At 28.6% G+C, this 23,274-nt stretch overlaps 2 protein-coding genes across 5 annotated transcripts; one reads left to right on the top strand and one right to left on the bottom strand.

Annotated features, from left to right (window-relative positions):
• Positions 1 to 643: 643 nt before the first annotated feature.
• LOC130902735 (radial spoke head 10 homolog B-like) lies at positions 644 to 23,238 on the top strand. 4 transcript variants are annotated; one of them, XM_057814997.1, is made up of 17 exons: positions 644 to 1,014; positions 1,229 to 1,454; positions 1,572 to 1,627; positions 2,194 to 2,343; positions 2,662 to 2,830; positions 2,953 to 3,122; positions 3,443 to 3,584; positions 4,293 to 4,546; positions 4,601 to 4,869; positions 6,041 to 6,202; positions 6,342 to 6,460; positions 20,110 to 20,271; positions 20,335 to 20,491; positions 20,641 to 20,907; positions 21,806 to 22,063; positions 22,825 to 22,914; positions 22,972 to 23,238. In XM_057814997.1, exons 1-17 carry the CDS (start codon positions 808 to 810, stop codon positions 23,213 to 23,215), a joined length of 3,102 nt encoding a protein of 1,033 aa, XP_057670980.1. In that variant the 5' UTR covers positions 644 to 807; the 3' UTR covers positions 23,216 to 23,238. The 4 variants fall into 4 exon arrangements, with proteins under 4 accessions (XP_057670980.1, XP_057670982.1, XP_057670981.1 ...); XM_057814999.1 differs by lacking the exons at positions 20,110 to 20,271; positions 20,335 to 20,491; positions 20,641 to 20,907; ... (1 more) ...; positions 22,825 to 22,914; positions 22,972 to 23,238 and adding exons at positions 7,271 to 7,516; positions 7,573 to 7,803; positions 8,973 to 9,337 and having other exon boundaries at positions 6,041 to 6,193; XM_057814998.1 differs by lacking the exons at positions 20,110 to 20,271; positions 20,335 to 20,491; positions 20,641 to 20,907; ... (1 more) ...; positions 22,825 to 22,914; positions 22,972 to 23,238 and adding exons at positions 7,271 to 7,516; positions 7,573 to 7,803; positions 8,973 to 9,337.
• LOC130902740 (uncharacterized) lies at positions 10,071 to 14,974 on the bottom strand. The gene is made up of 5 exons (XM_057815006.1): positions 14,752 to 14,974; positions 12,096 to 12,263; positions 11,875 to 12,042; positions 10,561 to 10,721; positions 10,071 to 10,502 (listed from the first exon to the last, which is right to left on the bottom strand). Exons 1-5 carry the CDS (start codon positions 14,773 to 14,775, stop codon positions 10,130 to 10,132), a joined length of 894 nt encoding a protein of 297 aa, XP_057670989.1. The 5' UTR covers positions 14,776 to 14,974; the 3' UTR covers positions 10,071 to 10,129.
• Positions 23,239 to 23,274: the final 36 nt, after the last annotated feature.

The raw sequence follows: 23,274 nt of genomic DNA, 5'->3' as shown, positions 1-23,274 counted from the left end.
ATGAACAATTTTATAGGAAATTTTAATACCCACATTTTTTATCTGAAACTTTTTTTCGTATCTTTTTATGTATTTGAGATATTTTCAAAAAACTGATTTTTGTTGTGGTTTTTAATGAAATTTAAGCCATAAATTTGTTCTAAACTGTTAAGTTTTATAAGCTGTATCGTAATTTCTTCTTCTTTTTTTTAAAAAAAAACGTTATTTCTTGTTTATATATGAAATTTTTAAACTGCCATATAATTTTAAAAATTTATATAAAAATAACATATAAAATAAGGTACTGCTTTTATTTATTATGCTTTTTATTATTAAAATAAATTTTATTATGAATTTTGAATGGTTTTATTTTCAACCCATTCCCCGCGAAAAGATTTAAAACTCATACGCAGTAATGTTGTGTGTTGCATAACTAATAGGTCCGATGTATGTATGTAAGATACACCGTTAACTTCACTCATTACTTCGATTTCTGTATATACGTGCTATAGACAACACTATACACAAATGTGTATAACTGGTTGCCACGATTTAAATTATAAAATATTTTGAAACATATATTATCAAGTTATATTGGGCTAATTTGATTAAATTGTGTGAAAAATTATCAAATTAAAAAAAAAATGAAGATATAAATGTGGCTAGTTAATGTGAATTTCGATTATTTCGCGAATTATAGATTGTGTTCCTTATAACTTTTTTCTTTCACGTTTAAATGTATGAAAATTGACATTTTTACGCGAATAACGGTTTCTGACAGTTGAAATTTACATTTAATCATTTCAAAGTCACGTTTTAAAAAAAAAAATGTCAAAGAAACAAAGCGATAGACAGTCAGTTCCTCGTTTGCCTACGAGTAGCAGTGTTTTCAGTAGAAAAACTAGAAAAACTCGGAAAATCAAAATCGATAATGAGAGAGTTGATAGATCCTCGTATTATATAGCCAAAGAACCAAATTCTCGAAAAGGAATCTTGGAAAAGTTTTTGGAAACCTTATTAGAAGACAAAATACAAGTGAGTGTAAGATTTTTATTTAAAAAAAAATTACAGGACACACTGTATAATGTCGAAAAAAATAAATTTGTTAAAGCTCACGGTTATTTATAGATAGAAAGTCATAATGTTAATATGAACTCGTCACCTGTTACCAATGACCTTTAGTTCATTATTTATTACATAGGTGGCGACACTTGTATTATATTTGAAGGAATAAATTTTCGTTTTGCAGACACGTTTTCCTATAGTGAGAACGACAGAATGCAAATTTGCCGATAGCCTTGAATCTCTTATTGAAATAACTTGTATTGCTAAAGATTTTCGAAAAATTCAAGAAGTCGATCTGCAGTCTGAAATAATAAGAGTCGATGGTTCCAAATTCCTTTTGAATAATTCGAGTCGGCAATATTTCAAATCGTCGATATATACCGGTTTGAGCTTGGTTCAAGAGACAAACGGTATATATTTCGTTTATCCTAACCTAACTTATGTTCGAAATATATTTCAATATATTTCTAGCTGAGTTTTTGTTGTGTTATAAACGAAAAACATAAATTAATAAGTTTCAATTGCAGAAACTACTTCGGAAAAAATACCTGACGAGTCACAAAGTGTGGAAACAGTAAAAACTGTAAGTAGTAATATTAAAACAACTTGTATATCCTCTATCCTTTTTTAGTTACAATAAAAATACTTTTATTTTGTTCTAATAACCGATGTAGAAAAGAGATGGCAATATAATCAAATCGGAAACAAAATATTAAATAGCAACGGTCACGATTCAACATTATGCTAGCAATGTTGCCAAATTGGCTCCAATAAAAGTAGTATGTCGGAAAAATGAAATTTATTTATATCCATGTTGATTATTCATATATTTTCTATACAGATTAAGATAAATAATTATATTAAAAATATTACATCGATTTTCTTTCTTCCTCTATCAGCAGCTCTGGCCCACTTGAACAAGCTTTCTCTATATTTAAAATTAACTGAGGTTGATGATCCATATGACTGATTGTAACTTCAAATTGGCAACGTTGCGTTCTTTTCAGCTGATATATATTTCGTGACCGTGTTGTTTAAGATCTTGACGTGTTTTATTTAATTTTAGAAACATAGAAAAAACGTTCTAATGTAACATTTAAGAAATCTGTAAAAACTCAGTTCGATATATAAATAATAGAAAGTTTTTAGACGACTCAGTCAACGATAATGGCACCTCCAGTGGTTGAAAAATTGGAAAAAATAATTTTCCACAATGGTAATATATACGAAGGTCCAACAAATGAATATTTGATGCACGGAAATGGAAAATTCGTTTGGAGTGATAACACAATATATAATGTAAGGTCCATAATTGAATTACGAATACAACGAACTGTCATTGAAGTTTCGTATTTGTTTTTTGGTGGAAAAGTAGCGTTATATAATTTTCATTCATTAAAAAGTGAAAAACATTGAAAATTACATTTGAAATCAATTGTTTTTGTGATATAATTTACTATAAAAAAATTTCCCTCAATTCCTGGATTATTTTAACCATCTGACAACACGGCCATATCGATGAAGCGCAAAGATATCACGCTATCTATATCATGTGATTCAATATGGCGTTTGTGAAAACCGTTTTTTATGCTCTTTACTTTATTAGCATGTTTTTAGGGGGAATTTAAAGATGGTTTCATAACGGGAAAAGGTCGTATCACCCTTCCGGATTTAAGTATTTACGAAGGGGAATTTTGTAATGGTTTTTTCCACGGAAAAGGATTTTTAAACGTGGCATCTACGCCGGTTTTCTATTCAGGTGATTGGAAAAGTGATCGGAAAGACGGTAGGTCGAATATTAAATGAAAACTATAAAAAATGGTTTCAAAACAATTTACAAATAATTTTTTTGTATTCTATTTACCAAAATAATGAATTAAAAGTCGTATTGTTCGTTTATGGTAAAAGGAAATGGTTGGATTTTATACGGCGCTGGTGATTGGTACGAGGGGGAGTGGAAAATGGACATGCGCGATGGAAAAGGTTGTAGAAAGTATAAAAACGGCGCTAAATATATAGGCGATTGGGTTGAAAACAAAAAACAAGGCAAAGGAAAAATGTTATTCTATAACGATGACGTAAGCGATTTTTTTCTACGAGGGTGAGTCAATAAGGGATTGTTTAAACGAAATGCAGAAATAGCATTTTATTATCTATAATAATATTTATCGATATCATTAAAATTATTGTTTGTCGGCAATCAAAAGTATTCTTCGAAGTACAATAAATAGACTAAGGGAGCTAAATCCGGAAAAAAGATGGCAATTTACTAGAAAGTTTCGTTAGAACAATAAACAAATGACATAGCCCCGTTGACAGTGTTGCCACTTATTGACCTACTCTCGTAACTTTTTGTCACGATCTTTATACAAATGAAAATTTTTGGTAAAAATTGTAGTACTACAACGGCGGATGGTACGATGATATGCTTCACGGTTACGGCGAATATACTTGGGATTTAATTGATAATAAAACGTTTTGTTTCCCTATTTATAATTGGTACAAAGGGGCTTGGAAAAATGGGGTTAGAGAAGGAATAGGTACGCAACACAAATAAAGTTTTAATTACAGATAATATATCGCATTAAAAATGTACGTAGTGAGCAAGAAAATATTAAAACAATTAGGATATTTTTCATTTAAAACTGTTTTTTTGTGATATAAATCAATTTCAGAATTTACCACGATTATTTTAACGATCTGACAACGTGGCAATTTCGTGCCAATAATAAATGATATAATTATAAAGCGCTTCCAATCATGTGACTCAAAATGGCGGTTTTAGTTCAACAGTTTAAGCTTCAATTAAACTTCGTAGACGTTTCTGTGTGTGTGTTTAAAGTTTTTTCGAGTTAAATTTATTTTAATTTGAGAATGATGGGAATGTTACGTATATGAAGACTTACCAGTGATGAAGTTTCGTTTTTTAGATAGTTCTTTCAATTTTACACTGCACTGTAAAACATTTCACTTGACTTCTATTAGAATAACCTCCACAATTAACTATAAGACATATTATCGGCATTTTTATCTTCTAATAACTACACTACAATTAAAAAAGCTTGAAATACTACACTTCCTGATGATTGTTTGGTACCAATAACTTCATTTAGTTATCTGAACAGCTGACAGGTAGGAAGCGGCTAACTTCATGATTCTTCTTTACGTCCTACAACTTAGCATATCTCTTTTGTGACTTTAATACAACCACTACTCAAACAATAAAAATATTTTCAATTGTATATTAGGAATAATGAATTTTGGTACGGAATGCGGTGCAAAATACGCGGGTACTTGGAGAAATAACATCAAGCATGGTCCGGGAGTGATGATATGCGGGAACGGTTTGATTTTAGAAAGCAATCCTTTATTCGAATACGATAAACCAATACATAAAAATTCTCAAATATCTCTCACGCAATTGGGAGTAGAAAATCGATTTTCGGACTTTATTATACAAAAATCAAGTTATTATGATATTTTGGAATTAATAAATTCTCAGGTAATGCAACGATTTCAATGCCTTAATGTTGAATTTAAGTAGAAAAATTCGTAGATAGCTTGTGATGAATTGGATGAAGTGATTCTAGTTAAAATAACAGTGAAAAGTCAATATATACCTTCTAATATGTTCGTGAAAATAAACAATAGTATTTCTGATAGCAAGAAAATTTGGTGTCCTTTGTATATACCGACGCATACAACTGCCGAGGATGTAGATTTGAAATATTTTGTCGATTTAATTTTCGAAGATATTAAAAATACTTCTGAAGAAAATTTCACGAAATTATTCGAAGGATTAATAGATCGACGTAGAAAAAGCATGTAAGTCTTGTTCAGATTATTACATTGTTGTCGGTTTTATATGCATGAATAATTTTTATTAAAAAATAGAATTTATAACGGCAATTTTATATTATAAAGATAAAAAAAATATTCTTAATTTAATTATTGTATAAAGCTCACGTTGTAAGTCAAAATTTGACTATGAAGTCATATTGATAAAAAAAATATAATCATATTTTTATAAATATGGCAACGTCACAATCTTATTCTATGACAGTATCTAGTTAGCAATTCTCGCAGCGTTGCCAACTGATTCGATCATTTATTTTGTATATTTTCTATTTATTTTTATGATATATACTATCGTGGAAATTTTGTAAAAACATTATCGGTACGAGGTACGAGCAATATGTAAGTCATTATAATACAGATTTATTCTTCCATCGGGAAATATTTTAAGGTTACGTTATTTCGATTTAAACCAGTGGAGTAGGTACCAGAATCGAGTCGTAATTTTTCAATAATTGAATAACGTGTAGTGGTGACTTAATAGTATAAAACTGAAGAAGTTAAATGGAAAATACCTTGAAAAAAATTTAAATTAAAAGAGGCATTTATTTTTTTAAATATCTTTTGGTACAACGCATAAAAACAAACATTTGAATTTCTTTAGGAGGTATCGTTAAGAATCAGTTCCTTCGTTTTTTTATTATACTATATTCTATCGGAACAAATTTGAATTTGGGATGCATAAAACTATTCATATTACAAAAAATAAACATATTATTTACCATACTCTGATATTGCAAATTTTCAAACTCTACGCCTATGGTTATCACATGAACACCTGATTTAAACGTTGCCAGTTACTCTTTCCCACACACATATGGAATTTTTTATTATTGATGTCTGGTAAGAGATTAGATTCGAACAACGTTGCCAGACTTTGAAAATAATATGGAAATTAAGAATATATACAATACTATATGATAATTGTTTATTAACAACCCCAGTGAATACACAATATACAGGGTTATTCATTATAAATTAGTTATCTAAATAAATGTTAAAAAATGGGTCGAATACAGGGTTATTTATTATAAATTAGATATCTAAATAAATGTTAACAAATGGGTCGATTGATTTGTTGAAAAGCGGCGTTGCCAAATAGTAAATGGGGTAAATATATTTTTTACGGATTATTTTCCAGAGTTCCAAGATCCAGAAATAGTAGTTTATCCAAATCGGTAGATTATAGTCCAGAACTAAATGATCCATTAGAAAAAATAAAGTTAATAAAAGCAAAAGAACTGAAGAAATTGAAAAATTCCATAATCATATATCTTCCAAAGCTAAAGATGATGTATGAAAAGTAAATATCGTTTATTTTTTTTTTTATCAGTTCTATATCATTCAATATTTCTCATTTATTTCGATTTTTTTTATACATCATATTGTGTAACGAGGAAAATGTATTTCAGCCACCAACTATCACTGTGACTTACTTTCAGATATGCAACATTCGCCAAATCAAAATCAATTTTAGGCGATATAAATTTAGATTTTAAACCGGTTTTAGTACGTTTTTTCTTATGGCAATTACTAAGAGATTTACGAGTTACAGAAGATGGTAAGTACCTCAGGACATAGCGTATATTTTCCAGTATTATTTATAGAACACCGGATATAAAACAAAAACGTTATTAATTTAACATTGAAGCAGATTCACATTTAAATGAGTTTAACAGCAATTCATTATTAAATTAAATTGTAAATATCAACTAGAGAATGCGTTTGTGCCTTGTAATACTTTAAACGGCCACGGTCACGAAATTTAGTTGGAAGCGCAACGTTGCCAATTTTAAATTACCATCAGTCATGTGGGTCGTAAAGTTCTGGTGTTGAGTGTAAAAAAATATGTCTTGAAATATTACCGTATTTAAAAAAAATAGTTCCAAAAGTGTGAAAATAGCCTAGTCTCGTATATTTTTTATATTCTCGGTTTTTTATAATAATTACAATTTTTTTTACATTTAACTCATTATCAATCGTGTTATTTCTACCCTCAACACTATTATTAAGTACAAAAAAATTTAATTTCACAAAATCATTATTTTTAAATTTTTATTCCAGAAAAAATATTCGTAATAGTTAAAAATAAACATCACGTATCACAATATACATTTCTTTTATAAATTAACTAAATTTTTTTGACTTTATATAAAAAATACCACATCTGCATTTATTTTAGTCAATTTGGCAACATTACAAGAATAATCCTTGTAAATTATGACCGCTGCCGTTTAAAATCTTGTCTACGCCTTCGCGCCTAAACCTAACCAATAAACAACGTTGTGATTTTCACGTGATACGAATACGTGGTAAAATGAATGTGTTCAAGTCAATTCTATGTCATATTATTTTTTTAAATAAATTTCAGGCGTTGAATTAGTCGACATCGATTCACTGTTATGGGACAATCCGGTTAGTTGTCTGGATAATGAACACTATCCTTTCGAACCGATTTACTTCTATCAATTCGTCATGTACATTTTCGGCGCGGCCTGGTTATGCTTTAAGATACAACGTAAAAAATTTGATGACGAAATTATCGAAAAAAAAATTCCTTCGAGTATATTCAGACAATTTTTAGATACCAGGCTAGATTCGGCGGAAATGTTACGAGGTAACGACGTAAAAAACGAATGATAAACCGAATTTGATTGTCACAATTCGTTTTAGGATCATCTTTTGGTGATCATCTGAACGTAGTACCTATAAATAACCTATACGACATTTTTATAAATATAGCCGAACCTATGACGGTGAAATCGTTTTTGAATGCCACTTATAGAAGTGAAGAAGAAGAATTACCTTGTTATTACACTATATACAAAGATAACACTTTTAAGAAGAATGTACGGGAGGGGTATAATGCCGTAGCAGTAGCACATGACGTCCATTTTATCCGCGGTAGGTTGTTGTAGTAATTTATGACATGTATCGATATCCATATCTTGTCATAACACTTCGTTATAAATTATGAACGATTTAAGTAAAATATACAAGAAATAAGATGAAATCTTTCATTTTGATAATGTAATTATTTAAAATGAGATATAGAAAAAGGGTTAATCAATGAGATTAAGGGAAATAACGAGACAGAGTAGGTGTAAAACTACAAATTTTAAGTATAAGAGAGAGAGAATTGAGCACATCAGTGAGATAGAAAAAGATAAAAGTTAAAAAGTGAGAGGATAGAGTGAGTGAGATAAAGGTTAGTAGACTAAGGGGAAGTTTCAGATAATTTACGAGGGGAGAGAGATAAGTAATGAAAAATGAAGAGAGTTTGAGAGAGATAGAGTGAGAGAGTGGGGAGGTGAATGAGAGGGATAGGAGGAGTGAGAGAGGAAACATTTAGAAATAAATTAAGAAGTGAGTGAGGTAACCGAATATTCACTCTCATAACAATGAGAGAGACAGACAAAATGAGAAGATCGATTGAGATGAAAGTTCAAAAAAAAGAGAGAGAGTGAGTAAGATTAAGAGAAAGAGAAATAAAAATTCAAGAGAGTGAGTAAGAGAGACAAAAAATGATTGAGAGAGAAGATAGAGAGAGAAAGAGAAATTCGAGAGAGTTAGAGAGACAAATAATGAGTGAAAGAGAGATAGATGAAGAGAGAGGAAGAAAAATTCTAGAGAGTGAGTAGGAGAGACAAAAAATGAGTGAGAGAGAGACAAAAGAAGAGAGAGGATGAGAAATTCGAGAGAGTGAATAAGAGAGACGAAGAATGAGTGAAAGAGAGGGAGATAGATGGAGGTTTAAGGGAGTGAATGAGAAAATACTCGAGGAAAAGAGAGAAAAAAAGAGTGAGTGAGAGAAGGAGATAGTCAAACTGAGAAAGAGAGAGGGAAAAGTGTGAGATATTTTTTTATAATTTTTGATTAAGCGAATTTTTTGTTTTGGATTTGATTTTTAATTTGTTTAGCCCTGATATAGGACTGGTTCCCTCTGCACGATAGAAAATTATTGTTTTGGAGGGTTTGTTGATTATTTTTTATTTTCATTGGAAAAACTTCGATGAAATCAAGTTTTTTTCGTATAAATAACGATTTCACACGTTGAACGTCGTCAATTTTAGAAGCTGAAGCCTTCAACGAAAGCCGTCGCGAAAGTGCAAAACAAGGCGATGGAAATTTGTTTACGTTCAGAACGTTGGGGAAAAATACGATTTTGGAAACTGTAACTAAAATATGTCCGAAATTTAATCCAAAAAATATGAGTTACAAGATATCTTTTTTGGAATTTTTCGAGATAGTCATTTCGTTGGCTTTCGAAAAAGCAGAAGAAGATATTAGAAAAGACCAAATGAACGTTAACAAAATAACGACGACAATGTCGGAAATCAGCTACAAAACGAAAATGAAAAAAAAGAAGACTAAAAACTAAACTAAACCACATATCTGAAACTAATACAAATATTTTAATAAATATACTTGATTCCAAGTTTTTCATTACATCGAACAAAGCCCAATAAACCCCACGAAAAATCTGATAATGTTAAATCTGGTGATCTTGCGGGTTGAATTAAGTCTTTAGAAGGATTTGACGACTTTAAAATTTCCTTTATAACCTCTTAAAACAGTTGAGGAATCGTCACCTCATTTGGTCGACCGCTGCGTTGCTGATCTCCCCAAATCGTACAGTCTCGTCTAAACTTTGCTACCAAACATGTTACTAATGATAACGAAGGAAAAATCTCACCCAGATTTGAATCCAGTTCAGCTGTTTTATTGTTTGGTATGACGTCTGTCAATTTAAACGTATGCTGTACAGATTTTGTACTTTTCAAGCAACTACAGCCACCTCTCGTTCAGACCAGGTACTTCTCGGACTATATACGGACGAATATAGGACGCAATATGTTTCGAAAATTTCTTCTTCATCCCGATTCTTCTTCTTTTTTTTTATTTATGTAGAATGTAGAAGACGAATCATTCTTCACTACGTCAATGGGAGGTCTGTTTTCGAACAACATCGAATTGATGTGTCATCTGTCATATTTGACAGCCAAAGATCGAAGATAAACGTTTTTCGACGCCTGAAGAACCAGTTGATGCGTTCGAAACGCATGTTTTGGAGGTACTCCGATCGGTTCGAACGCACGCAGGTTAAGTTAGGTTAGGTTAGGTTAGGTTAGGTTAGGATATCGATCTTGATGGAAAATAAAACCGATAAATCCATATTTGTATTTATTATCAATAATTTTCGAATTATATACACAATTTGAGGCTAAAACTATTGATGATAAGCTGCGTTTAATTGTCCTTCATATTTATTCTTATTGGCGCTATAAATATCGTGCAAATCCCCAACTGTACCTTCCTTTTGAACAATCTTCCCTACAGGATACTCGAAATTATAAAAAAATCCTTTCGGAGGTCCGTTTTCCTCCGATTTTTCGTCGTACTGCCCGGAACTATCATAGTTTTGTTGGTACTGATCCACTCGTGCTGGATTCGAATACGAATTTCGGTTTTCACTGTACGCCCCATCGTAATCGATTCGATTGGGGGTTCCTTGCGAATAACTAGTACCGCTAGATTGATAATTCCGAGCTGGTTGTTGGTTATGTTGATAAACACCTTGGTACTCGGGTTTAACCGGTTCGCTGTGAAAATATATCAATACTGCACCCTGTATATCTATTAATCTTTTATTAAACTCACCTAACTGGTATTTGATTTCTTATGGCTTCCTCGTTCCATCTGGCGAAAAATTTTTCTTTTTCTGATTGTACTTCGGGTGTGTCTTGTACTTGTTTCGATTTCAAAATATCCCCGACGTTGTCTACTTGATGGAAACCGGTACCATCGTCCCAATATTGAACCTAAAAATATTTAAATAAATTAGAAGCTTCGAAATCAATCAAATTTTATTTGGGTTACATTCGATTGCCCCTCGTATATATTCCTAGCTGCTAATATCAACAAATAAATAAATTAGAAGCTTCGAAATCAATCAAATTTTATTTGGGTTACATTCGATTGCCCCTCGTATATATTCCTAGATGTTAATTTAAAAAAAATGAATTAGAAGCCTCGAAATCAATCAAATTTTATTTGTGTTACATTCGATTGCCCCTCGTATATATTCCTAGATGTTAATTTAAAAAAAATGAATTAGAAGCTTCGAAATCAATCAAATTTTATTTGTGTTACATTCGATTGCCCCTCGTATATATTCCTAGCTGCTAATCTCAACAAATTAATAAATTAGAAGCTTTGAAATCACTCAAATTTTATTTGGGTTACATTCGATTGCCCCTCGTATATATTCCTAGCTGCTAATATCAACAAATAAATAAATTAGAAGCTTTGAAATCACTCAAATTTTATTTGTGTTACATTCGATTGCCCCTCGTATTTATCTCTAGCTGTTAATAAAAAAAAATGAATTAGAAGCTTCGAAATCAATCAAATTTTATTTGGGTTACATTCAATTGCCCCTCGTATTTATTCCTAGATGTTAATTTAAAAAAAATGAATTAGAAGCCTCGAAATCAATCAAATTTTATTTGGGTTACATTCGATTGCCCCTCGTATATATTCCTAGCTGCTAATCTCAACAAATTAATAAATTAGAAGCTTTGAAATCACTCAAATTTTATTTGTGTTACATTCGATTGCCCCTCGTATTTATCTCTAGCTGTTAATAAAAAAAAATGAATTAGAAGCTTCGAAATGAATCAAATTTTATTTGTGTTACATTCGATTGCCCCTCGTATTTATTCCTTAATCTCAACAAAATTCATGAAGTGTTATTTCACGTATTATATTTATTAAAACAATTTTAATTAGACGTTGGACGTTGGATGAAAATTTATTCAAATCGAAATACCAATTTTATGAAACATCAACAAGAAATGACTCACCCACGTATTTAAACAAGAATTTCGTAAGCGGATACTAAATATTATTTGTTAACTAAATAATCACGTTTCGTATAATTTTTTCTATGGATAAAATCAATTCCGAACTTACTTTGATTTCGTCTCCTGTATCAGCCTTATAATTATACGCTCCTGTTAAATCACCTCCTGCTACTTTTTTTTCGGTTTTCGCTATATCGGGTATATTGTAGCCGTATAGGTAACCTCCTAATCCGTCTTGGCCGTGGTATTGTCTGGCTAAATATATGTCTTCGAGTACCTACGAGGGGAAAGTGATATCTTCGGTTGGTAAAAATTGTAATGAATACGTACTTGTTGGGGTTGGTTGCCTATGTATCTGACCGCTGGTACATTTGAATCTATTTTCGGGGCGTAATGAAGCGATTGGTCGTGGCTTTCTATCTGTTGTTGGGCTTCTGGTGGGTCTAAGTCGAGTAATCTGACGTCTTCTGATGAGACGACAGTCATCAACAAAGCGAACTGGAAATGTGAATTAAAGTGTAATTAATTTATTGCATGAGTATTTTGTATTATTTATTTTTATACTAATTTGTAAGAAAATTAGAGGGGAATTATACAAAATTCGATGAAAATTCATATAAATATGTGAAAAAATTATATAAAACATTTATTTTTGCAAAATTTACAGAGAAAATTTATCAAAAACTTTATAAAAAAAAGTAAAAGAAATTTTTTAGAAAATATTATTTATGTTTATACAAAATTTTAACGAGATTTGGGCATAATTCATGTAAATATGCGATGAAATTTATAAATGAAATATTTATAAATTCATTTTAAATATGTTTATGAAGAATTTATAAGGAATTCATACGAAAAATATAAAGAATTCATAGAAATGTACAAAAAATTGATAAAAAAATTCGAAATCAATTAGAAGTGTTCAAAAATTCATAGAAAAACACGAAATTCATATGAAATGTACGGAAAATTCATAAAAAATACTCGAAATTCATAGAAAAACTCAAAATTCTCATGAAATGTACAAAAAATTCATAGAAAAACATGAAATTCATGTGAAATGTACAGAAAATTCATAAAAAAAACTCGAAATTCATGGAAAAACTCAAAATTATTATGAAATGTACAAAAAAATTCATAGAAAAACTCAAAATTCATATGAAAAGTTCAAAAATATTAATAGAAAAACTCAAAATTCATATGAAAAGTTCAAAAATATTAATAGAAAAACTCGAAATTCATAAGAATTGTACAAAAAATTCATAAAAAATCTCGAAATTCTTATGAAATGTACAAAAAAATCATGGAAAAACTCGAAATTCATATAAAATGTACAAAAAATTCATAAAAAAACACGAAATTCGTAAGAAATGTACAAAAAATCATCGAAAAACTCGAAATTCATATAAAATCTACAAAAAATTCATAGAAAAACTCGAAATTCTTAAGAAATGTACAAAAAATTCATAAAAAATCTCGAAATTATTATGAAATGTACAAAAAAATTCATAGAAAAACTCGAAATTCATATGAAATGTACAAAAGAATCATCGAAAAACTCGGAATTCATATAAAATGTACAAAAAAATCATAAAAAACTCGAAATTCATATAAAATCCACAAAAAATTCATAGAAAAACTCGAAATTCATAAGAAATGTACAAAAAATTCATAAAAAATCTAGAAATTCTTATGAAATGTACAAAAAAATCATTGAAAAACTCGAAATTCATATAAAATGTACAAAAAATTCATAGAAAAACACGAAATTCATATGAAATGTACAGAAAATTCATAAAAAAATTCGAAATTAATATGAAAAGTACAAAAATTTGATAGAAAAACTCGAAATTCAAAAGAAATGTACAAAAAATTCATGAAAAATCTCGAAATTCTTATGAAATGTACAAAAAAATCATCGAAAAACTCAAAATTCATATAAAATGTACAAAAAATCATCGAAAAACTCGAAATTCATATGAAATGTACAAAAAATTTATAGAAAAACTCGAAATTCATAAGAAATGTACAAAAAACTCATCGAAAAACTCGAAATTCTTATGAAATGTACAAAAAAATCATTGAAAAACTCGAAATTCTTATGAAATGTACAAAAAATTCATAGAAAAACTCGAAATTCATAAGAAATGTACAAAAAATTCACGAAAAATCTCGAAATTCTTATAAAATGTACAAAAAAATCATCGAAAAACTCAAAATTCATATAAAATGTACAAAAAATCATCGAAAAACTCGAAATTCATATGAAATGTACAAAAAATTTATAGAAAAACTCGAAATTCATAAGAAATGTACAAAAAACTCATCGAAAAACTCGAAATTCTTATGAAATGTACAAAAAAATCATTGAAAAACTCGAAATTCTTATGAAATGTACAAAAAATTCATAGAAAAACTCGAAATTCATAAGAAATGTACAAAAAATTCACGAAAAAACTCGAAATTCTTATGAAATTTACAAAAAATTCAAAGAAAAACTCGAAATTCATATTGAATGTAAAAGAATTTATGAAACAATTCGTTTTCTGTAGTTTTATAATATAAGCACGAAAAATTTATATTATTTATAATTATAGGAAATGCATACAAAGTATGTATAAAATATAGAATTCATAGAATTTAAAAAAAATGTATAAAATTCACGTTATAGGCAAATCATACAAAATTTGTTCAAAATTTACGTACAATCAGCAATAAATTCATAAAAAATTCGTTATAAATTGATGAAAATATAATAATATTCAAATTCACACAAAATTCATGGAGAATTTATATAAAATATATTTAAAAAAATATATTACGAAGAATTTATATGAAATATTTTCGAAATTTACATTATAATAGCAAAAAATTCATAACAAATTACTAATCTAATAGATACGTTAACGTTAAAATAAAAATAATTTGTATAAATAGAATTTAATTAGCTGCCATTGATAAAACGTAATCCTTAATGCGTATTTACCAATAAAATTGATCCTTTCGTCATGTCCTCACTAACAGCACAACTACGTTTCTCTAACCGCGTATATAAAATCTATCACCTTAAAAATCATCTTTATATATATATATGCACAAATAAAAATTAATTTGGAATGGAGACTAACATCGAATCCCCCCTCATAATATCATCAGGACGAACCATATCCTGCATCTTTTCTCGATGAAAGATCATCATTTTTTCCACAAAATTCTGCGTCTGATACAAACATTGCGCAATTTATTTAAAAAAAAAATCGGTCATATACGATGTACGAGGACTAAATAATGAGTTTTTGATTATTATTACAACTTAAGCTAGTACAAAAGTCGCCCAAATTCGTAAATAAGAAGAAAATGTGATTTTTCTAGAAAAAATCAACGATTTGACATCGTTGCCTGGTTATAAATTACGTAATCCGGGGATGATTAACAAAAATAAAGTTTTTAAAAAAAATTTTTATTTGAGAATCGTCTTGTCTACTTAAACAAACCTCGTATATAATTATAACCGGAAATAGTGACATAGTATAATATTTTCTCTCAATTTGACATATTTGTTATGTCAGATTTCAATCGAATTTATTTAAAAACTATTTGACGTAATTCGGTTCATATCTATATTGATCGTGCCTTATAAAACACGTTTTTGACCGTCAGTTCCACCGCAGCCTTGAGATATAGAAAAAAACTATTCAAATGTATCATCGCGACCTTCAACTATTTTTAAATAACTGGAAATACTAATTTATACCCATACTAGTTTAAGCATAATAGAGGTGGGATTCACCTTAATACAAAGTAACTGTTTATCGTAACTGTAGGCATTTACAATTTTTAAATCTAAAAATTATATGGTAGAAGAAGTTGTTTGTTAGTTGCTTCTTATTATTTCCCGAAAAAAAAATGGTCTGATGAAAAATGTATTGCGAAAATCATTATTATCTTATTTACGTCTATTTTATATTGGGCATTTGTGATATCCCCTCTCTATTAGCGTGACGGCTCAAGTTTTGACTTTTTACATCGAAATATCAACAAAACAGCAGTACCAAAACTTTTTAATCAATTTTTTATATAGTAGAGTGATTATGGAAACTTATTTTTGTACTATTTGCTGGTGAAAAATATTTCTTTTGTAATTTTACCCACTTTAAATTCTAGGTTTGCCGTTTTGACATTTGTAGTAATGAAATCTGAGTATATTAAGTGTAAGCGAAATCATCGTTCGTGTATTAGGGGAAATTACGTCATAAAATTTAACAATCGCGTGAAATCGATCTCCGGTGTTGTCAGATTTATTGATATTAAAATCTTGTTTCTCCCTCAATATTTATTTTCATCAAGAGGGCGTCGTATGGGTTGTAATTTTAACATTTAAAGATATATAGGGTGATTACATCTCTTATTGGTTAGATTAAATCTAACTTTGATAATTTATACCAATAACTGTCGAAAATTTATAACTTGGCAACTATGTAAGGTATCTGTCATATTACGTCAGCACGATGATAGTTGGTTTAAAATAAGCATAGCATACTAAAAAAGAAGAATTGTGTATAAATTAAGTGTGAAATCGGATGAAAAATATAAGGAAAATCTAATATTTCGTTTTAAATATTCATTTAGAAACGTTTTTGGAAATAAATACATAGAAAAACTCAAAGTAAATATGAAATGTATAAAAAAATTAATAGGAAAACTCGAAATTCTTATGAAATATACAAAAAAATCATCGAAAAACTCGAAATTCATATTGAATGTAAAAAAAATTCATAAAAAAACTCGAAATTCGTAAGAAATGTACAAAAAATCATCGAAAAACCCGAAATTCATATGAAATGTACAAAAAATTCATAGAAAAACTCGAAATTCATAAGAAATGTACAAAAAATTCATAAAAAAACTCGAAATTCGTAAGAAATGTACAAAAAATCATCGAAAAAACCCGAAATTCATATGAAATGTACAGAAAAATCATCGAAAAACTCGAAATTCATATGAAATGTACAAAAAAATATTCGAAAAACCCGAAATTCTTATGAAATGTACAAAAATTTTTTCGAAAATCTCGAAATTCATATGAAATGTACAAAAAAACCATCGAAAAACTCGAAATTTATATGAAATATACAAAAAAATCATCGAAAAACTCGAAATTTATATGATATATACAAAAAAAACCATCGAAAAATTCAAAATTTATATGAAATGTACAAAAAAATCACCAAAAACCCGAAATTCATATGAAATGTGTAAAAAAATCATCGAAAAACTCGAAATTTATATGATATATACAAAAAAAACCATCGAAAAATTCAAAATTTATATGAAATGTACAAAAAAATCACCAAAAACCCGAAATTCATATGAAATGTATAAAAAAATCATCGAAAAACTCGAAATTTATATGAAATGTACAAAAAAATCATAGAAAAACTCGAAATTTATATGATATATTCAAAAAAATCTTCGAAAAACTCTAAATTCGTATGAAATGTACAAAAAAATTTTCAAAAAACTCGAATACTCATATAAAATGTACAAAAAAATCTTCGCAAAACTCGAAATTCATATGAAATGTACAAATAAAACATCGAAAAACTCGAAATTCTTATGAAATGTACAGAAAAATCATCGAAAAACTCGAAATTCATATGAAATGTACAAAAAAATCTTCGAAAAACCCGAAATTCTTATGAAATGTACAAAAAAATCATCGGAAAACTCGAAATTTATATGAAATGTACAAAAAAATCATCGAAAAACTCGAAATTTATATGATATATACAAAAAAACCATCGAAAAACTCAAAATTTATATGAAATGTACAAAAAAATCATCGAAAAACCCGAAATTCATATGAAATGTACAAAAAAATTATCGAAAATCTCGAAATTTATATGAAATGTACAAAAAAATTATCGAAAAACTCGAAATTTATATGAAATGTACAAAAAAATAATCGAAAAACTCGAAATTTATATGAAATGTCAAAAAAAATATTCGAAAAACTCTAAAATCGTATGAAATGTACAAATAAAACATCGAAAAACTCGAAATTCTTATGAAATGTACAGAAAAATCATCGAAAAACTCGAAATTCATATGAAATGTACGGAAAAATCATCGAAAAACTCTAAATTCATATGAAGTGTACAAAAAATTTTTCGAAAAACTCGATACTCATATAAAATGTACAAAAAAATCATCGAAAAACTCTAAATTCATATGAAATGTACAAAAAAATATTCGAAAAACCCGAAATTCTTATGAAATGTACAAAAAAATCGTCGAAAAACTCGAAATTCATATGAAATGTACAAATAAAACATCGAAAAACTCGAAATTCATATGAAATGTACAAAAAATTCATAGAAAAACTCGAAATTCATAAGAAATGTACACAAAAATTATCGAAAAACTCGAAATTTATATGAAATGTACAAAAAAATTATCGAAAAACTCGAAATTTATATGAAATGTACAAAAAAATAATCGAAAAACTCGAAATTTATATGAAATGTCAAAAAAAATATTCGAAAAACTCTAAAATCGTATGAAATGTACAAATAAAACATCGAAAAACTCGAAATTCTTATGAAATGTACAGAAAAATCATCGAAAAACTCGAAATTCATATGAAATGTACAAATAAAACATCGAAAAACTCAAAATTTATATGAAATGTACAAAAAAATCATCGAAAAACCCGAAATTCATATGAAATGTACAAAAAAATTATCGAAAAACTCGAAATTTATATGAAATGTACAAAAAAATTATCGAAAAACTCGAAATTTATATGAAATGTACAAAAAAATAATCGAAAAACTCGAAATTTATATGAAATGTCAAAAAAAATATTCGAAAAACTCTAAAATCGTATGAAATGTACAAATAAAACATCGAAAAACTCGAAATTCTTATGAAATGTACAGAAAAATCATCGAAAAACTCGAAATTCATATGAAATGTACGGAAAAATCATCGAAAAACTCTAAATTCATATGAAGTGTACAAAAAATTTTTCGAAAAACTCGATACTCATAAAATGTACAAAAAAATCATCGAAAAACTCGAAATTAATATGAAATGTACAAAAAAATCTTCGAAAAACCCGAAATTCATATGAAATGTACAAAAAAATATTCGAAAAACTCGAAATTCATATGAAATGTACAAATAAAACATCGAAAAACTCGAAATTCATATGAAATGTACAAAAAATTCATAGAAAAACTCGAAATTCATAAGAAATGTACACAAAATTCATGAAAAAACTCAAACTTCTTATTAAATGTTCTTTTTTGGGAATAAATAAGGAATAAAAAAAAGTCAATTATTGATTCATTGTTATACAAATTGAATACTATATTCGTATACGCCTTAAAACTATAGATGAATATGAAATCAAATGCAATTTCTGGCACGTTTTCATGAGGAAATCCATAAGATAAACAAAACCGGTTAAAAGTGAATCTACACATTTCAATTTTACACAGAATCATCGCGACTACCCTGTATAATGTTATAAGTAACCTAAATCTAGCATGAATAATTTATTTTTAGCATCAAACATCTTTGTGACTATACCATGTATCATATTTTACGTAAACAACATATTTTATTCAATATAATTTGACTAATGTCTTCTAGCATTTAACGTCTTCGCGACTGTACCCTGTATTATATTTTACGTAACATCATATTTAATCCCCACACTTCATTCTAGCATGGTTAATGCCATTTCGATATTAAACATCTTCCTGACTGTACCCCGTATAATATATTCGCGATTATACCTCGTATACATTTTATCCACCCACTCCAATGTAGTATGATGCATGTCTTTTTAGAATCGATTGTATTTGTGACTCTAACCTGTATAATATGTCTTTGCGACTACATCCTGTATAATATTTTACTTGAGCATCAGATTCTATCTATCTCTCTCCCTCTCCCCTATCTAGTCTGTGAATGTTTTTTTGTTGTACGATGATTACGACGATGTAGTCTCTTAAAATGTCCCCCTAATCGATAATTTTTTTGTGTGATCTGGTATTTCCATAAAAATCTTTATGATCCGTAAATTTTTTTTCATCAATACGTGGAGAAATTGCATAACTTAAATATCCATCCACCATTTCTAAAATGTTTGAAATTGTTATAATGTAATTTGTGTGTTTTAATCAACGACGTATCGTTTAGTGCACTATCCAAACGTCAAATGTTTTCATTCTATGTTCAGTGATCGGTTAAACTGCTTGACAGTTGACAGCTGACGGTGTAAGGTTTTGAAAATGTCTATTTATTTTTCGTGCAAAAGCCGTAAACATTTCAGTAATGGAAAATCCACCTAAATCTCAACATACAGTGACATTCGATGATACAAACGAATATATATACAGTTCTGATTCAGCCGACATTATACAAAGTGATGGAGAACCAACTCAATCAATAAAAACGAATACCAACAATTTATCGAAAACGTCTAGCGCTTTAGGTGATTTCGAAAAATGATTTTGATTACAGATCCTTAATCGAAGGAAAATTTAATCCTTTTTAGGTATTGGATGTGACGGTGGGGATATGCAAAGTGCTTCTTCGATAAGCACTAGCATATTAGACGATGTAGAAGAAGTAAAAATGCTTAAGAAAAAAATCACAGATCTCGAAATTAAGAATAAACTTTTAGATAATGAAGTTGAAAAAGTCAATTTATGGTATGCCTCGTATATTTCGAAAAAAAAATCGTTCAAAATTCATTCAGAATCGCTTTATATTATAATTCTTTTTTCTTTATTGTTCCCGAATTTTTGTACCTACCCTGTATATTCATTCGGTGCTTAATAACTTCGAAATAAATTTTCAGTTTGATAAATGAACGAACAAAAACGACGAAACTTGAAAAAAAACTACAATTCGTAAAAGATAATCAAGATGTGTTCATTAAATTAAAAGAGGCATACATCAATATGAAATATAACGAAGCCGCCGGTAGAAAAATGATCGAAATAAGAGAAAAATCAATACAAACTTGGGAGGGAATTTTATGTCGTAGTTGTATCGACGCCGAACAATGGAGAAGACAATTAGAAAGCGTCCAAAAAACGTATAAAGATTCTTATTTCATCACCCCGTAAGTATTCACAATATGGAGAATATATACAACTCTAGAAAACACACAATGCATAGATGTAATGTGTGTTGCCGCGATATATCTCGATCGACAGTACAATCAATTGACCTACAATAGAATAGAAAGTATCACATTTGCAAGTGATTGTTTAAATGTCAACGGGTGTTGTGATATTTGACTTTTTTCTTATTTAGGTTGTTGGTTTTTTTCTGTGTTTTTTACTGCTGTTTCTGTATCGATACAATTTATTATGCTGGTATTGTAACCACAGTAAATATTTTAACGTTTTTTTTTGGATAATTCAGATAAATTTTGTGTTGTTCACACCTCTTAAATCAAGATCGTATATAAGTATTTAGGAATTATTTTAATGTTATCCAAATTTAGATGCTACTTGAAAAATTTTAGTGATTACATGTTTTTCTATCGAAAACTTTTTAATAACTTATAGAAAATACAGTATTAACATAATCTAGAAATACAAAATTTTTTAATATGTGAAAAAGAAGAAAATATCAAATTGATTGTCGTGAATAATCTTTGGCTATAGACAGGGGTGTACTACAGTGATTTGATGAGTCAAATTCTATGCAAAAATTATTTATTCATTAGTAAGCGTTAATATTTTTGACAAAATGTTGTTTTTAGGAAATATAATTCAACAATTACGAAATTTTTAAAAAAATAAAAACTTTCATCGCCGATTTATGCCCTAGATCTATTTCTTTTCTTGTTTCTTTCATCAAGTTTTCAATAAATTTTCTTATGCGTTTTCAAAATGTTATTTTCGAAACTCTGGTAACAAAAAAATGTTCACTGAGTTTCATTAAACAATTTCGGGTATCTTTCAGTAAGTTATTTATGAAAAAATAAAAACAACACACAAATTTATTTCCAGTTTACAGTTAGAACAATTACTGAATACGATAAAATATTTAAAAGAATTGATAGAAAGGAGAGAATCTTCTTGGTCTGGAATTGCGGAGAGGTACGAAAAAATCAATGAACAACTTCAACGATTAGAAAACGAAAATCGAACTTTACACGATTTACTCCAAAGTAAAGACGACAAAATTCCCATAGAAATCGATTTTGAGGCTAATACTGACATGGCTTTATACAAAAAAATTATTGTCAAGTACGAAAAAAAACTGAGGTTAGATATTTTGTTTCCAGTATTAAATATTAACTTCGCCTCATATTTTCATCGAATCCCGCATTTCTTATTCTGATTTGTTTATTACTTACCATTTATTTTTCGTATTCTCTTTTTTTAACTTTATAATTATGTCACACCTTGAACCGATCCTGTGCGTCTACATCCTACCACGCTTTTTAAGTAATATGTATATCGATCAGTTAGATCCATAATCAGTCTTGATAACTGTCAAATACAACTGCAGTGTTGCCAGAATTAAAGCATTTTCTTTAAATTATATTTTGTAGAATTTTGAGGCAAAGTTTTATTATAGGCATAATGTTTTTATAAAAATTAATTATTAGCATTTAATAAATTATAAAACGCTATATTCACTACTGTATTTCGTTAATATTATGAACTTATATCGAATACACTGTTTTGATTTTTAAGTCTGGCAACACTGGACTAGTACCAAGTAGACACTTAGACGATGAGGAAGTGAATGCAAAAAACTAATAATAAATGTGGATAACAAAGTTTTTATTTAAAGTTTTGTTTAAATAATGTGTAATTGTGGTAATTGAGAGTGTATAATGCAATAAAAATAATAATAAGTGAATTGTGAGTATAAACAATTGAGTTTCCGTTAAGAATAACCTCTATGCAACATGGCGTCATGTCAGTTATCGGTATGATTTTATCTGTTTTATCATTCTATAATTTTCTTCATATTTCACCGTTTTTGATAAAGATTTTCGACGTAAAAAAATTTTCAGGGAGCTTGAAAAAAGCGGTAATAGATTGACTAAATTCAATATAACGTTTAACGAGAAAGAAAAAAAGATAATACAGTATTTAATGTCGAAGTAAGTTAAAAAGTTTTTAAAAAAATCTGACGAATATAAGCGTATGATTTCTTATAGATATTTTTCGAGATTGAATGATAAAGTTCAAGAAAAACAAAGAAGCCGAAGTACTTCTAGGTTATATAACGAAAGATATGGTAGAGGAAGTAGCAGGAAAACTGAATCGGAAATTCGTTATAATATCAAAAGTTCCGATATGTACGAGGCGGGTGAAATGGGAGACACGACTTTGAGATTTATGAATTGCATTATCGATTCGACTGAAGATGAAATTCCTCCGGTTACGAAACCCCAAATATAGAAAAATAAAACTTTGAATCGAAATTTTTTTGTTTTAATTTCATCTTAAATACATTAATG

This window comes from Diorhabda carinulata, chromosome X, assembly GCF_026250575.1.
Source record: "Diorhabda carinulata isolate Delta chromosome X, icDioCari1.1, whole genome shotgun sequence".
Lineage (NCBI taxonomy): Eukaryota > Metazoa > Arthropoda > Insecta > Coleoptera > Chrysomelidae > Diorhabda > Diorhabda carinulata.
This window is presented reverse-complemented; position numbering and strand designations above follow the sequence as displayed.

Excerpts from the sequence above, each read along its gene's own strand:
- LOC130902735 (XM_057814997.1), top strand. The coding sequence starts at position 808 with ATGTCAAAGAAACAAAGCGATAGACAGTCAGTTCCTCGTTTGCCTACG. Across the intron at positions 20,908-21,805 it reads GATTCTTATTTCATCACCCC|TTTACAGTTAGAACAATTAC; the intron begins GTAAGTATTCAC and ends ATTTATTTCCAG. Across the intron at positions 22,915-22,971 it reads ATACAGTATTTAATGTCGAA|ATATTTTTCGAGATTGAATG; the intron begins GTAAGTTAAAAA and ends GATTTCTTATAG.
- LOC130902740 (XM_057815006.1), bottom strand. The coding sequence starts at position 14,775 with ATGACGAAAGGATCAATTTTATTG. Across the intron at positions 12,264-14,751 it reads CGAAAGGATCAATTTTATTG|TTCGCTTTGTTGATGACTGT; the intron begins GTAAATACGCAT and ends TCACATTTCCAG. Across the intron at positions 10,503-10,560 it reads AGAAATCAAATACCAGTTAG|CGAACCGGTTAAACCCGAGT; the intron begins GTGAGTTTAATA and ends ATATTTTCACAG.